The sequence below is a fragment of the Rhipicephalus microplus genome, chromosome X (genome assembly GCF_043290135.1).
Source record: "Rhipicephalus microplus isolate Deutch F79 chromosome X, USDA_Rmic, whole genome shotgun sequence".
NCBI classification, from domain to species: Eukaryota; Metazoa; Arthropoda; class Arachnida; order Ixodida; family Ixodidae; genus Rhipicephalus; species Rhipicephalus microplus.
In genome coordinates, this window is record NC_134710.1 from 155,809,167 (window position 1) to 155,825,554 (window position 16,388).

The 16,388-nt window shown below is 45.8% G+C and overlaps 2 protein-coding genes across 2 annotated transcripts in view; both read right to left on the reverse strand.

Annotated features, from left to right (window-relative positions):
- LOC142775123 (uncharacterized) overlaps window positions 1–16,388 on the reverse strand; it is a 789,190-nt gene that overhangs the window by 230,056 nt on the left and 542,746 nt on the right. The window lies entirely within an intron of this gene.
- Window positions 9,614–10,938, reverse strand: LOC142777013 (insulin-like growth factor 2 mRNA-binding protein 1). Its single transcript, XM_075881321.1, has one exon. It carries the CDS (start codon window positions 10,854–10,856, stop codon window positions 9,702–9,704), a length of 1,155 nt encoding a protein of 384 aa, XP_075737436.1. The 5' UTR covers window positions 10,857–10,938; the 3' UTR covers window positions 9,614–9,701.

Below are 16,388 nucleotides of genomic sequence, written 5' to 3' on the forward strand. Positions count from 1 at the left end.
GACTCCGGAAAGTTTGACCATCTGGCGTTCTTTAACGTGCACTTAAATATGAGCTTACGGGCCTACAGCATTCCCACCTCCAATAAAAAGAAGAAAGTGGAACACCTTAAGTGACGACTTAGTAAATATAACAAATTAAGATTTACTTTTTCTTTGCCGTGAAATTGTTCTTGAACTATATATGTACTACGTGTGTTGAAAATGTATTTGTTGATTTATAATTATGTGTTGATAATGTTGCGGTGATTTTTGTATGCGTGTTTACATATCTTTGCTAAGCGTTTCTTTGTACTGATTATGTTTTTGTCCTCCCTCCTTACGTAGTGCCGATACGGCTATGTTAGTAATCAGTATATAAATAAACAAATAAATAAATACTTGAATATATATCAATAAAAACCATGCCCCCAAAGCGCTCAAGAAAATGTAAAAAAAGGTACTGTTTTGCGAGAAAATACACGACATAAGTGTAAGGCACGCCGCCTAGATTAATTTTCTCCATCTGGTCTCTTTAAAACGAATACAAATCTAAGCACATGGGTATTTCTCTGCAAATATCATCTGAGGTTTTAACAGCTCATGACGACTCAAGTTTATTCCCCTTAATGTGAATCCAATTTCTGTTCTTATTAAAAGACAATTTAGGTACCGAAGTGTAAAAATTTACTAGACAGAAATATTTCGCGTTAATGGAAACAGGACTTTACAATAAAAGGTTGTACCAAGCATAATTGAAGTTTTTGGCATAACCGATAAGCAACAGCACCCCAGCTAGATACAGAACAACAATGAAAAACTCCGTTTATAAGTGAGTCGCTCAGACGCTGCATTTACACGACATCCAATACTCCTCATGTTCGGGATGACGCCAAGCGCACTTTATGATGTGCTTCAGCTACAGAGTTTCTTAAAATTAACTATAAGGGACTCTGACGCGGCGATTGTTCAGTGACCATGAGAATGATGTGTAGTACACGGATTTGCCTATAGTCTTCGTACTTGCTCGCGGTGAAGCGCACTTGTGGCTTCGTTTATTGCTGTGTTTCGGTTTGTTTTGAGAAATGAACAAAACATTTTCAATTTTGTGACCTGATTTGAAATGGTAAGCCTAAAAGGTTAGGGTAGTGAAGTGTAATTGCCGAAAATTCGTTGATTTTTGTTCCGCGACAGAACAGCTGCAAGTCACACGAACACACATGAAGCCACAAATACGGAGATGAGACAAATCCGTCTACTGGCCATATTTTCCATGCTCGCTGAAGCGCCATGCGTTGCAGCTCCCATAGGCACTAGCGCCAGAGTTCGCTCTAGTGGATACATAGAAAACTCAATGGCTTCAACTACAAAGCGGCACTTAAACATATTCTGGCGCACGTAAGGTGTGACGACGGTGCACAACACTATTGGCAAGTACACAAACTGGTCATGTTGCAGTACCTATACAGCTGAGCAAGGCCAAATATGTCTGTAGATCATGCTAGGCAAACGTACAAGCAGTTAAACTTGAAATAAAGGGACACTAAAGTCAAACAACAATATACGTTAGCGTGAAAGCTCAATGCATGACAAGATCTAGAACGACAATATTATCAACAACAGAGCCGTACTTACCGGGAAATAAGGTAAATACACAAGAACATTATACTATCATACTATCAATCAGGTAATAGAGAAATGCTCAGAATATAAGCAACCACTATACATAGCCTTCATAGATTACGAGAGGGCGTTTGATTCAGTAGAAATATCAGCCGTCATGCAGACACTGCGGAATCAGGGCGTCGATGAAGTATATATAAACATCCTGGAAGAAATATACGGAGGATCAACAGCTACATAGTGCTTCTTAAAGAAAGCAACAGAATACCAATAAAGAAGGGTGTAAGGCAGGGGGACACAATCTCCCAATGCTATTTACAGCGTGCTTACAGGAGGTTTTACGAAGCCTAGAATGGGAAAAGTTAGGGATAAGAGTTAATGGAGAGTACCTTAGTAACCTGCGCTTCGCTGATGACATTGCATTGCTGAGTAACTCAGGGAACGAATTGCAACTCATGATTACGGAGTTAGACGAGGAGAGCAGAAAGGTGGGTCTTAAAATTAATCTGCAGAAAACGAAAGTAATGTACAACAACGTCGGAAAGGAGCAGCGCTTCGAGATAGGTAATAGTGCACTTGAAGTTGTAAAAGAGTATAGTAACTTAGGGCAGGTAATAACCGTGGAGCCGAACTACGAGACATAAGTAACTTAAGAATAAGAATGAGGTGGAGTTCATTTGGCAATCACTATCAAAATATGACAGATAGATTGCCACTATCCCTCAAGAGGAAGGTATATAACAGCTGTATCTTGCCGGTACTCAGCTACGGAGCAGAAACCTCGAGGCTAACAAAGAGGGTTCAGGTTAAATTGAGGATGACGCAGCGAGCAATGAAAAGAAAAATGGTAGGTGTAACCTTAAGATACAAGAAGAGAGCAGAGTGGATTAGGGAACAAACGGGGGTTAAGGATATCATAGCTGAAATCAAGAAGAGTAAATTGACATGGGCTGGGCATGTAGCGCGTAGACAGGATAACTGCTGGTTATTAAGGGTTACTCACTGGATTCCCAGAGAAGGCAAGCGGGTTAGGGGGACACAGAAGGTCAGGTAGGCAGGTGAGATTAAGAAGTTTGCGGTTATAAATTGGCAGCAGCAAGTAACTGGCGGAACATGGGAGAGACCTTCGTCCTGCAGTGGACGTAGTCAGGCTGATGATGATGATGATGATGACAAGCACACAAATGCCGCGGTAGGACATTTTCAAAATGATCCCAATGACGTCAGATGGACCACCTACAATTAATCACTAGTAATTGATCTTATTGCAGTAAATAAATAACCTTCCGTGAATCAAGAGACGCAATTAAATGCCGCTCGTACCTTTCTGTTTGATTCATAGAAAAAAGAACTGCCTGACGTTACTACGGGGATTGGCGCGAATGATACAAAAATTCATTTTTCGCGTGGTAACAGGGAACAGGTGGTGGCATCTAGCGGGGCGCAGTTGAAACAAAAACGTCTGCAATCTCGAAACCAATGGCGGGAAATTTATCAATGGCCGTTACTGCTGCTGTGGCTCCCAGCGCAGTAAAGGCGGGCAACATTGTGCACGGCAACAAAGACGTGAGACGGTCCGGTCGGTCCGCTTCTCCAGGCGGGCAATTTGAAGTGCGCTAATCCGATGCGGAGCACTAACACGTGATTTTTTTTGAAAATAGGCCCTTCTTTTGCACGTAAATAACACTACTATGTTTCTGGACCGCCATTTCAACAATCAACGTTAACTCAATAGTTGACTTTAGTTTTTACAAGAGCGGGACAAACCGCCATTTGATGATGAGCACGACTTAGCGCACATGATAGCCTTATGTCACTAGCAGACGTCGCGGGAAGCAATCCACACTTATAGCTGTCTCTCTATCTCCCTCTTTCTCGCTCTTTTATTTGTATGTTCTCTCTGTCTCTTTGTCTTTTTCTTTCTGCATCTTTCTCTCTATTTCCCTTTTTTCTCATACTTGCTGTGCTAAACTTTACTTTCTGCCTTCCTTTCTTTATTCGCTCCATCATATCTTTTTCCCCTCGACTCATTCCTTTTTCCCACCACCGTGCTACAATATACTATACAAGGCCATGATATATGCTCTGCTTGTGTGCCTGGATGTTTGACTTCGAATCGAGGGTACGCGGATTGAAATTCCTCCTTCTGAAAAATCATTTTTCGGCAAGATTCTTTCGCCTCCCTCGTTGTTTCATTCATTCTTTCTGTACTCATTCTCTCAGCCATCAGTGTTATCACAGGGCCTAGGAGTGGGATTTGCCCAAAATATATGGCGCATGCCCGCAAATTATGAAAGTTTTTCCGGCAGAACAGACATTTTACGGCTGGCTTAAACAACACCGTTCTTAAAAAATATTTGGTGCCGAGACCATCAACAATAACTATGAACTCATTTGATTAGCCGCAAGCTTCAAGAATGCTTCACTATATTGAATGAATGGCGCACGTGTGCTTTTATAGTGTAACTTCTTACACAGCACAGCCGCTATCAGCACTACTGCGACAGTACTGTGAGCACATAACATGCGACTTGATAACTTCAACACTTTGCGTACGGCGAGCACCCCAAGCTGTTTCTGTAAACGAAAACCTTTGCAGTGACCTGAACTAATTCAGATGACTGCTGATATTACAAAACGCATAAAGGTACAATAAATGACACTTTTATTTGACATAAAATGGGTAATGGCATGAAAGTTAATATTTTCAGAAATGTCTAGCATTGTAAAAACAAGATTTGAAGTTCCAAAGATGTTCGTAAAAGCTACCAGAATCGATATTTTGTGTGAACCTCATATCCTCATATCATGTTAGAAAAAAAAGCGGGAAGCTTGCAATATGCCATACAAGGTTTTCAAACAGCGATACTGGATGATTGTGAACACTAATCTGGTTGCTTTTAGGTTGTTTCTAAACCTTAGCTATTGGTGATGGAGGTCGTAGGTTGCTTCTAGGTTTTTGCTAGGCTTCAGTTAAGGGTGATGCTAGGCTATCTCTACGTTGTTTCTCTGCGCACAGAAGTTCGAGTCAAACCACAGGCAATCATGGACACAATATGGCTGTCCAAACTCCACAGAATCAAATTGGCGCTGAACCTAAGCGTTCAGCACTCTCATAGATCTACGCGCACGTCTTCCTTGGCGTAGGTCTTCTACCGCTTCTGCGTGTTGCCTTTGTCCCTGGGGTTCATGGTGGCAGACGCCACTATGTGTGCACTCATTCGTACATTATCACTTGTAAATATGTAAATAAACCACCGTTCCTTCTTGTAAAAACGCGTCTCTTCACTGGAAAACACCAGCTATTTGGACGACGGTGAGAGCTAGCTACCGTATAACAAGACCCGTCAGACCACCATTCTTACAGGGGTCTTCTCACAGCCGCCATTTCCTTTCCCTTTCCTTGGCACTGTCCCGCTGTACGTACTCAGGGTGTTCGGTTCACCACAGTCGCTTCAAAGTCATTTGTTGGGCCACCTGTTGCCGTCTCAATTTTTAGTGCATTAGTGGGGGGTAGTATCAGTCACTCTATATCTGTGGATAATGCTCGTTTAAGATTATCATTGTTTTTTGACGCGAAGCAGCTTTTTGACTAGCCTGTGTAGTACAGTCCGTCCGTGTTTCCGTGCCAACGCGCCGCACCGCGTTCACCTCGCCGCAGTTCATGGAACGATGCCATGTAGGTGAAGTCGCAGCTGCGCGTTGACGTCACACTCTCAATCTCTATCCTACAGCAGCTGCTGGCTTCTTTGCCTGCTCACTACACACTTCTCTCTCGTTTAGCCCTCCCCACCACGTGCAACGTTCGACTGCACATCGAATGAAAACACTAGAAAGATTTAGTTGCGCATCCACAGCAGCCGTGCGTACGCGGCCTACCATTGCAAATGGCTAGCAGGCTGCGTCCGTACAGCCGCTGCCGACTCGTATCTAATTATTTCTACTCTTTCGGCTCGTTTATCTGCGATAAAGTCCAACCCGATTTCCGTGTCTTTGCGTTTCAAGCAAATGTTTACTGGAGTGAACGCTACACCGAGTTTCGTTTCAAGGCGTTCTTTCAGCACCCACGTTGACGGCTGTTTTAACGGAGTCAATACCGTGTGCACCACTGCTGCTTCGCATCTCATCGGGGTTCTCTTCGGGGAGATGTTCCATATTTTTTTATATTCGACCTCCAAGGAATAATTTCATAAACAGCTTCGCTGTTAAATATTTAGGTGTCGTTAGCTGTGCTAGTTGTGGTCGTTGGGTCAACTCCCTGTGATGGCAACTTTGTGTACAACGTAGAGTTTCAGTAAACTTTGAGGACTCTTCATGGAAACTTAGGACTGTGTCAACGCACGCTAGAACCTATAGTTGTTTACCGTCGTCCACATCCACTGTACGCGAAAAAAGCAAGCGCAAGCCAGCCCAAAAGCGCACAGGTCTTACTCATACGGGAACTGGGCGAGCGCCGAACAAAATGAGGAAAGCGGATAAGGTGTGGAGTGCGTGATACGAGTGCACAGCAAGAAGCAAGCGTGACGTAATCGTGACGTAAATGCAGCGGAGCGTCCGGAGCTGCAGCCGACGCCAGTGAAGCAAGCAGTGCACGCTTCGTCCGGGCGCTACGAGTCACGTAACTTTTTTCCTTATCCTCACCTCAAATGAGAAAAAATGTACTTTACAATACTGCAGCTTACAGTTGTAAAAAAACCTGCCCCATAAACTCCGTCTTCTTAGCTCTACGGGAAAAGAAGCTATAGGCATGTAATGGTCTAATGAGAGCCTTTATTTATCTTACTTGAGTGCTACACGCCATAAGTTCACTCATTCATAGCCCAGTACTTGGGTACTACATACGCGTGAAACGCTACTTTCCGGTGTTCACTTACCACGATCCTTACGGCGGACTTAGAGACAATTTTCTACGCTTCAGATGCAAGTAGCTCTATTAATTAGGTTATATTTTTATCCACATGCCTAACTAATTCTTTTTCTCATGCCTGATCAAGCGATATCAAACTTATACAACTATAAACCAGAACTATTAGAACCTTTATAATGGGGTACTGTTTATTTATTTATCATACTAAGTCACACCGTTTGTGGCTTCACGAGAGGTCAACCTTTCGTCGCAACTTTTATGTCGCTAGCATCTAGCCCAATAAAAATGTGTGAGATGTGTGAACCACCAATGACTTGACACTGGTATGAGCTGTCGTAAAGTTCCGCACCATTCCAGCATAATGAGAATTTAACAAAATATAAAAACACACCTTTCAGATTTCTTATGCATACTTGAAGGACGACATCAGTGGACATACTGGATGGTCCCGACAATTTGACGTGTGTTAGCTTGCGACCTACCACGGTGAGGTGCAAGGCATCGCACAAAACGCATACCGTTGTTTCTCCCTCTTTCCTTTCTTTCGTATATCACTAATAGCTATCTTAGTCATCACCGTTGGTTCTCTTCACATGTTTTATCATGAGAAGAGCACATTGTGTACGCTAAGCTGCCACGCGCCTCTTGCTTTTTCTCCACCCCAGCATACATCAGCACGCGCATCGAGTGGCTGCCACCTCGGCTTTCTTTTCGCTTTTTTTCAAACAACCAAAACAGCCAGGGTGTTTTAAGAAGAAGTGACTGTTTTTACAAGACATGGCGAGAAAAATACTAATGTTCAAATGCTATCGCCATCACGTCCCGCAACGCATCCGACGTCGCGTGGAGCTAAACTTCTGCCGCGCTTACGAAACAACAGCTCGGAACGGTTCAGACGAAACTCGCTTTCAGTAAAACGTCCAGCTGAGCAAAATAGTTCATATTTTAAAGCAAAATAGTGTGAGAAAAGGAAAACAAGGACAAAGAAAAGATGGGACAGGGATAGGGTTTCCCTGCTTCTTTCCCATCGTTTCTGTGTCCTTGTCTTTATTTGCGCGCACCAGTTTACCTTGAAACTCATTTTGTTGTGAAACTTGCTAAGACGGCATTCGAAAACATGGTAAGCTCTCATACTTTCTTCCGAGAGACCTTTTTGTCACAGCCTATGCACTCGAGCCGCACTCAAAACGAAATTTCATGCATCTGACATTGACCATTTACTTCCGTATATCAAAAGACTCCACACGCCCTCTTGTTTGTGAGCTTTTATTTCACCTGTGGCGTACTCTCAATCTCGTAAAAGGAACTGTCTTCTATTGTCTTTCACGTAGCAGTTGTTCCCATCAGAGGAATGCGCGCATATACGTCACGCAGGTTGGCACGGGGTACCTTTATGTCTGAGTTCGCTATTTATAGATTTTAATTTCTAAACTGCCTGTTTGTGGGAAACATTACGTCCTTCAGTGTGTATTCAACGTGTCAAACTACAAATCGAAAGAAAAAAAGCCATGTCCCACAATGAACAAGCTGGAGAAATATCAACATAGCAGGGGCTTCGCGAGCGGGATAGCATCGAATACTATAGAGGTTTTTTTTGTGCGCACCGCCATCTTGGTAGAGGGTGCCCCTTTTCTAGTCTGGCAACCCATCCGGCATGCGGGAAGCTCGACGTTTACATAGGAGGTAAACGTACGGCTGTGGTTTTATCGTTCCTTTTCAGTTTTTACTCGATGAATTTAAATGAAGTGATGCAGGTTCTTTAGAAAATGAGTCTATGAGACGTTTTGACAAGGTTCAAGCAGTTGAGGGTCAATTGTTTCTAATATACAGTGCCGCGAACAAGTCCGCCTCTGTTGATGCAGTATATTCACATTATGCTCGAAGAATGTGCAATATTTTGAGGTCTTTCTTTTCCAGAATGAGGAACAACACTTCGAGAGCATAGTGAGTATATTCTTGAGTTGTAGTCATCCGCTTTTATAACAAGATTTTTTTTTACGACACGCCATCGCATCGGCTACCGCTCTTGCATGAAGCCGTGCGTTGGAGTGTAGTGGTTCGTCTTTACTGACAGTTCTTGTTAACTGCGCACTAACTGTTGTCTAAATTGTTTCTCAACTCTGAAGGAGTGACCGTATCGTACTCACTCGTTTGTTTTTACAGGTGCTCACTTGAATACAGCTCTTACATCAAACGACGCTCACGTGCCTGCGCGTCTCCTTCTTTATCTTCTTTTTTAATCGCGATAATAAAGTAACCCTCGGTGCCACGGTACTTTGACCTGCGATCGAGAGAAATATTACGCGGGGCTAATTATCAAGGAAATGTTGTCATCGTTGGAATAGCTGTAGGCTGCATACCTTCCATTAATTGCCCAGGTTGAGCATCGGTGTCGAAGTCATTGCGGTTCGTTCACCTGAGAAGAAGTGCTCTGAACACACCCGAGTACCCGCGGAAGGTACAAAGTTTTTCCTGTTTAAGTTTGCAAGCCATAGAATCCACTGGCCCTCGTCAACACAAAAAGGATGAAACTTTGAGCCCACAGCCACGAAAATTCCGCGTCTGGTGATGCACAGGGAACATTTCTTCCGACAACAGTTTTGTTTTTCTGTAGTTGTTACTGCACACCAAAACAGACAAGTGTTTCTCTAATGACCGATGCTTGCCCGTCATAGCTATAAAGAAAAACAAAATGTGCAGGTTGGCTTAATACGCGGCAAATGGCACGATAACGTCACACATGCCAGCATCAATACACACACTCGAAGCCGTCGCCCGCATGCCAGAGAGGAGGAATGCGTTGGTTGCGAGACCAGACCTCCTCACTCGATGCAAAGGTCTATAAACTTGTGCTCTTCTTGATGTGTACCGGGTCACCAAAGCGTTTGTCTTTGCTGAATATATATATATATATATATATATATATATATATATATATATATATATATATATATATATATATATATATATATATATATATCTATATATATATATATATATATATATATATATATATATTGTGCAGATGTTCGGCAAGTAAAATAAGTGTCTTGCAGCCAAAACGTTGCCTTAAAAGTGGTGGAGGTGCAGGGTAGGGGCCGCCTCCCCCTCCACCCCTGTAGTGGGGCGGCCGTGCAGGGGCTCCGTGTGGGGTGGTGGCGGCGGGTAGGCTGACATCATGTCCATTGGGTGCAGCCCGGAGAACATGAGGCTCTGCGGCGGCAACGCCGCCAAGTCACTTTCGTACGACTGTCGCAGCTTGGCGGCACCAACTGCTCTGCCAACTGCTCTGCACCAACTGCTCTGCACGGCACACGACTTCTGGCTTGCCCTTGATGGTGATGACACGCTCCAAGTGCAGGGAACTGTCATCGTGCAGGTTGGACACGGTGATCTCGGTGTCCGTATAATCCATGATGCATTTGATGGTGTGGCCGCTCTTGCCGATGATGCGCCCAATCAGGTATTTGTGAACCAGAATCTTCAGGGGAACATCCCCCCTGTTGGTGTTGCTGGCCTCCTGTTGCGTCACCTCCAAGATCTTTTGGCAAGCTGTGGAGCAGTTCTCAGGGTTACCATAGATGGTGATCACCTTTTCGAGGGAACGAGAATTCTCTTTACGGTGGACGTCCACCCTTGCCCTTGACTGCTGGGTGATCTGGCGGATAGTGCCTCCAGCCCGCACAACGATGGCACCAACCATGTAACTTAGCACAAGGATCTTGAGGGGGAAGTCAGACTGCCTCATGGGGGAACCCTGGCCGCCCGTGTACGAGAAGGGCCGGAACATAGGCCGGTTTCCCCCCATACGCATGTTGTTGCGGCCACCGTCGCGACCACCACCTCCGTTGCAGATGACGTCCATGGTGCACTCTGCCCTTAGCACGCTGCCTTGGTACTCGTCATCCCTCAACTGAGCCACAGCCTGCTGCGCCTGTTCGGGGGTTTCGTAAGTTACTTGAGCTCGATAGGATTGGTTCTCGGGCTTGGAAGGAGAAACTGAGAAGCTTGCATCATCGGAAACCATTTCCCGCCTTGTTCGTAGTTCCAGATTCTGCACTGTGCCAAAGGTAGAGAGAAGATCCTGGATCTCGTCCCACTGCACGTGGATGGGAATGTTACTCACGTGCACTCGGTTGCCATGACCTCTTCTGTTCTGTAGTGTCGACTGTTGAGGTTCCACCAGCAGTTGGGATCCCATGAAAGAGCGTCTGTTCAGGGCTTCGATGGCCTTGCTAATCACCAGGTTGTCTGAGCACTCGACGAAAGCATAACCCCCCTTCTTCAGGAGCATGGATTTAGGAACGACGCCAGTCTGCTGGTGAAATAGTTCTCGGATAGATCCTTCGTTCACGTCCGCCGGTATATTGCCGATGTAGAGCTTGTTCATGTTGAGGGACACCGATCTATGGATACAGTTTTGAGACAGATTTGGGGGGTTGGGAAATGAGAAGAAAAAGGATAATAAAATAAAAAAACTAACACGCTGACGGTGCACGGAAAAATGCTTGCGTGACTGCCACCTCACTTTGTCGATCGCCTCCTTCTCTACCCCGTCATAGCTGGGCGACATGTAACCCCCCATGGGACCATGAACGGCGCCTCCCATGTAACCCACTCCAACGACGGGAGGGTGCGGGTAGAGAGTGTTTCCGGTACCCTGGTCCTCTCCCCGCAGCGCTTTTTCGTTATCTTCGACTACGAACCATCCCTGGAGCTCCGGTAGGGTCGCCATTTGCGCTGTCAGCCTACGGTCATGTCGCAAGACGAGCACAACAACACGGCTCCATCCACCCCACCGCACCCCTGGGCATGCCTTCTTGGACTGTCACCGCCCTTCACAAAGATCCCCCGATGTTCGCCGGCGTTCGCAGTGAAGACGTTGAAGACTGGTTGGATGAGTGGGACCGTGTGAGTGCGCCTAACTATTGGCATGATTCTGTGAAGCTGTCCCGCGTACCGTTCTATCTGACGGGTGTCGCTAAGACATGGTTTCTCAACCATCAGCTGGATTTCCCAGACTGGCCTACCTTTAAAGCAGCTCCGTCAGATACTTGCCAACCCTTCTGTACGTGCAGACATCGCCAAACGGAAGCTTGCTGAACGCGTCCAGCACTTCGGCGAGTCCTATACCGACAAACGACATTGAAGATATCCTCACTCTATGCCGTCGCGTCGACAGCTCGATGGCGGAGCATGACCACGTTCGCCACTTGCTCAAGGGCATAGGCACCGTCGCATTTAACGCTCTGGCGGCAATGAACTCGACCACGGTCACCGATATCATCAGTACGTGTCAGCGACTCGATGACCTTCAACTTATACGTTTACAACCTGAAACAGCAGATATCAGGCCAACTCATGACGGTGATCTCCGTGCGTTGATACGGTTCATGATCCGCGAGGAGCTGCAACTCCAGGCCACCCCGTCATCTTATGAGCTCCGCATGACGCCTTCTGCAGGTAGCCTCCGCAACATTGTGAGAGAAGAACTAGCGTCCAAGACGTGTGAGCAAGTCCCGAACTCGCATACCACTCCAAAGCCGACGTACGCTCAGGTGGTTGCAGCGTCACCTCCTCAGCAATCACCGCATTATGGGTCAACTATGCAGCCTTCACTGAATGTGCTCGCCCCAAGAGCAACGCTTCTTTTCAAGGCTGGCGTTCATTTTGACCGATTTGCTATAATTGCGGAATACCCGGCCACATCTCACGGTTCTGTCGTCGACGTCAACAAGATGAAAGGCGTGGCTATGGTAACTTCGAGAAGAATGAGTTTGCCCCTGCTCCACAACATCGCCACCCATACCAACTGTACCAACGCCACTCACCCTCTCCACAGCACTTCGATGCAACCAGTACCTTCCGCTCCTCGCGCCGTCGCTCTCCGTCACCTATGCGCCATTCCTTGTCACCACTTCATCCGACTACCACGGCGTCTGATCATCGCCCGGAAAACTACACAGAGCAGCTTCAGGAGGGAAAGCTGCATTTTGCAGACTGCATCGAACTCCTCCGGAACGCCCGCAATATGTACTTTCAGTGTGTGTTCAGGGTATATGGACTGAAGCCTTGGTGGACACATGTGCGTCGCTCTCAGTTATTAGTGCGGATTGTGTTCCCGTTTGTCAAAGTGAAGACACCGTATGATGGCCCTCTCCGTCGCTGTGCTAATGCGGTTTTTTTCAGTCTTCTGATGTTTGCACAGCACGAGTTTTTTTTTTGAGGGCATCCTTCACCATATACAGTTCCTCGTTCTGTCATCGTGTACCAATGCGCTCATTTCAGTATAGGACTTTCTCTCCTCAGCTTCAGCCGTGATAACTTGCCGTCAGAGGGTCATTCGCATATCAGATACTGCGCTTTCATCTGATAACGATGCTCATAGTCAGCGTTTCGTCACCGCTGATGACTGTTTTATTCCTCCAGGTAATGACCATATTCTGACCTTGATGTCAGATAAGATCGCTACTGGTGATGTGTTCCTAGCACAGTGTGGACGCTGCATCTCTGATGGACTTGCCATCGATCCTAGCTTGGTTCGCTTTCGTGATGGCAGAGCATTACTTACGGCAGTTAACACCACTTCATTGCCTGTAGCACTGCCCCAGGGCACCAGTGTGGTTTGCTTCACAGATACCCAACCACTTACTCTGGTACCCCTTCACGCAGACTCGCCGTCTTTCTCTACGATTACTCATGACCATGCTACAACAGCTGCTTTAACAGCCACAATAAATTTTGATCTCACGTCAGCGCAAAAGCAAGAGCTTTTGGGTATGCTTCAAATACACAGCACTTCATTTGATGTATATTCCAAGCTTCTGGGTCTCACTTCTGTCGCCGTGCATCGAATTGAAACGGAAGGCAATACAATCGTACGCCACCGCCCATATCGGGTGTCGTCCACAGAGCGGAAGATCATCGAGGACAACGTTGCTGATATGCTCAAACGAGATGTTATTCGGCCTTCGTTCAGCTTGTTGTCATCACCTGTAATGCTAGTCTGAAAGAAGGATGGTTCGGTGGGATTATGGGACGATTATCGAGCACTGAATAAGATCACGCGCAAGGACGTCTACCCGATGCCACGAGTCGACGACGCACTTCACTCTCTGCAAAGCGCTGAATTTTTCTCCAGCCCCGGTTTACGGTCTGGTTATTGGCAAATACCTATGAACAAAGTGGACAAAGAAAAAACTGCCTTTGCAACACCACACGGGCTGTACGAATTCAACGTCATGTCATTCGGTTTATGTAACGCTCCTGCCACGTTTGAACGCATGATGGACACAGTTCTACGCGGCCTAAAATGGAAATCATGTCTCTGTTATCTAGATGACATTGTCATTTTCTCCTCTTCTTTTCGTCAGCATCTTGATCGTTTGGACGAAGTTTTGACATGTATTTCTAGTGCTGGACTTCAGCTAAACACAAAAAATGCCGTTTCGCCAACAAGAACATCAAGGTGTTGGGCCACCTTGTCAGCAAAGATGGCGTTCGTCTGGATCCTGACAAGCTTGCTGCCATGATACGCTTCCCTCGGCCAGAAAATCAAAAACACCTACGAAGTTTCCTGGGCCTGGTATCCTACTTCCGCCGCTTCATTAGTCATTTTGCTGCCATCGCGTCGCCACTGCACAAGCTGCTGACATCCGGATCAAATTTCGCTTGGTACGATGACTGAGAGTGTGCCTTTCAAGCCCTCAAGAATGCTTTAACGTCTGACCCCGTTCTGTGCCATTTCGACGAGAACGCACCTGCATGTCTGCACACCGACGCGAACGGCCATGACATTGGTGCAGTTCTTCTACAGCGGGATGCCACTTCACGGGAAAGAGTTATAGCGTATGCTAGTCATGCTCTTACGGTTGCTGAACAGAACTACTCCATAACAGAGCAAGTGTGCCTTGGTGTCGTTGGGGCCACACAAAAATTTCGACCGTACAAATACGAACGCCACTTCACAGTTATTACAGACCACCATGCCTTGTGCTGGCTATCGACACTGAGAAACTTATCTGGCCGCCTCGGTCGTTGGGTGCTCCGCCTACAAGAGTACGATTTTGACGTCATCTATAAGTCTGGCAAAAGGCACCAAGATGCATGTTCTCTCTCGCTGCCCCCTTCCACTGTCATCGTCAAGTACATCAGCTGATTCCTCATCTGGTGGGCAAGGCACTGCGTCACCCCTCACATTCTCACACCTTGCGGTTATCAACACGCGGCTTCAAATCGCTACACCGAGTTCGCCACACGCCAGTGTGATGATGCATATTGCAATCACATTATCCAACGCCTAAATGGCATATCACCTACTCCTAATGCTAGATTGCACCGACAACTACGGCAATTTAAGCTCGATAACAATCTGCTCCATTGTTACGTTTACACTACTGATGGACACCACTGGGTTCCAGTAATTCCGCGTTCTCTACGTCATCAAGCCCTCGAAGCCTTTCACAACGACCCATGTGCAGGCCACTTGGATTTCACAAAACACAAGCCGCATCAGAAACCGTTTCTTCTGGCCTGGCATCTCTACCTTTGTGGCCAAGTACGTTGCATCTTGTTATCTGTGTCAACGGCGGAAGCAACCAACTTCGTCTCCTGCTGGCCTTCTGAAACATAACCCATGTCCCGAGACTCCTTTTGCCATCATTGGCATAGATCTACTCTGACCTCTTCCCATCACACCTGCAGGTAATCGTTGGATTGTGACTGCTGTCGGCCACCTGACACGGTACGCAGAAACTGCTGCACTACGCACAAGTTCTGCTTCAGACGTCGCAGACTTCTTTCACAACACCATTGTGTTCTGTCATGGTGCCCCTCGCGTCCTCCTGAGTGATCTCGGCAAGACGTTTCTGTCCACCATAATCGAAACCCTGCTCACAACCTGTGGCACAGTACATAAGACGACGTCATCCTACCATCCCCAAACTAATGGGCTGAATGTTGTGTGGTAGAGGCTCGGCAAGCAAAAGAAGTGTCTTGCAGCCAAAACGTTGCCTTACATTATATATATATATACATATATAATATATATATATATACATATATATATGTATATATATATATATATATATATATATATATATATAAATGCATGCTGGCAAAAGTGGCCGCATTGCAAAGAGTGAAGTAGATTCTCCGTGAGAACAGTATAAACGGAAGCGTTCATTTCGACAGTTTCGGGAGTCTGGCCTTCGTGAGGATATATATATATATATATATATATATATGTGTGTGTGTGTGTGTGTGTGTATGTGTGTGTGTGTATGTATATATATATATAATATATATAATATATAACTCATCCCCTGATGAAGGGAGGACCCCTCCCGAAACTGTTGGGAAATAAATGTATTTATCCTTGTTGACAACGCTCCCGTTGTGCCATATCGCATACCTTCACTATATATATATATATATATATATATATATATATATATATATATATATATATAATGGTGAGGAAAGTTTGTAGCGGCAAGTGTAAGTGTTACTAAGGGACGTCACAAAATTATTTCAAAACTGGCATCTGAGATTTCAAGACATTCATGAGAGTTTGCTGCTGACGACGTTTACGCATAGTGTTTAGGATGCCTTCATTTTTTTTCTGGATTGTGTTAAGCACTTTCAAAACGCTTTCGCGAACAGTGAAACAATTATTTTCAATTCTCGCTGTAAGAAAACGGGCCGCAAATGTCCACATGGAAGCGAATATATGCAACTAAGTTCTAAAAAACAGGCAAGTTGCCCAGAATCAGTTTGAGTGAGTAAACTGCTAGCGGTCGTGCGCTGATCGCCGGCTGGGCTGGCGCACAGCTGTTGATATGCTCGCGTGCAGAAACGAAGGGACGACGAAGAGCAGGCTAAGAAAAACCTCCATGCAATCCGCAAACATTTCGTGGCCGCG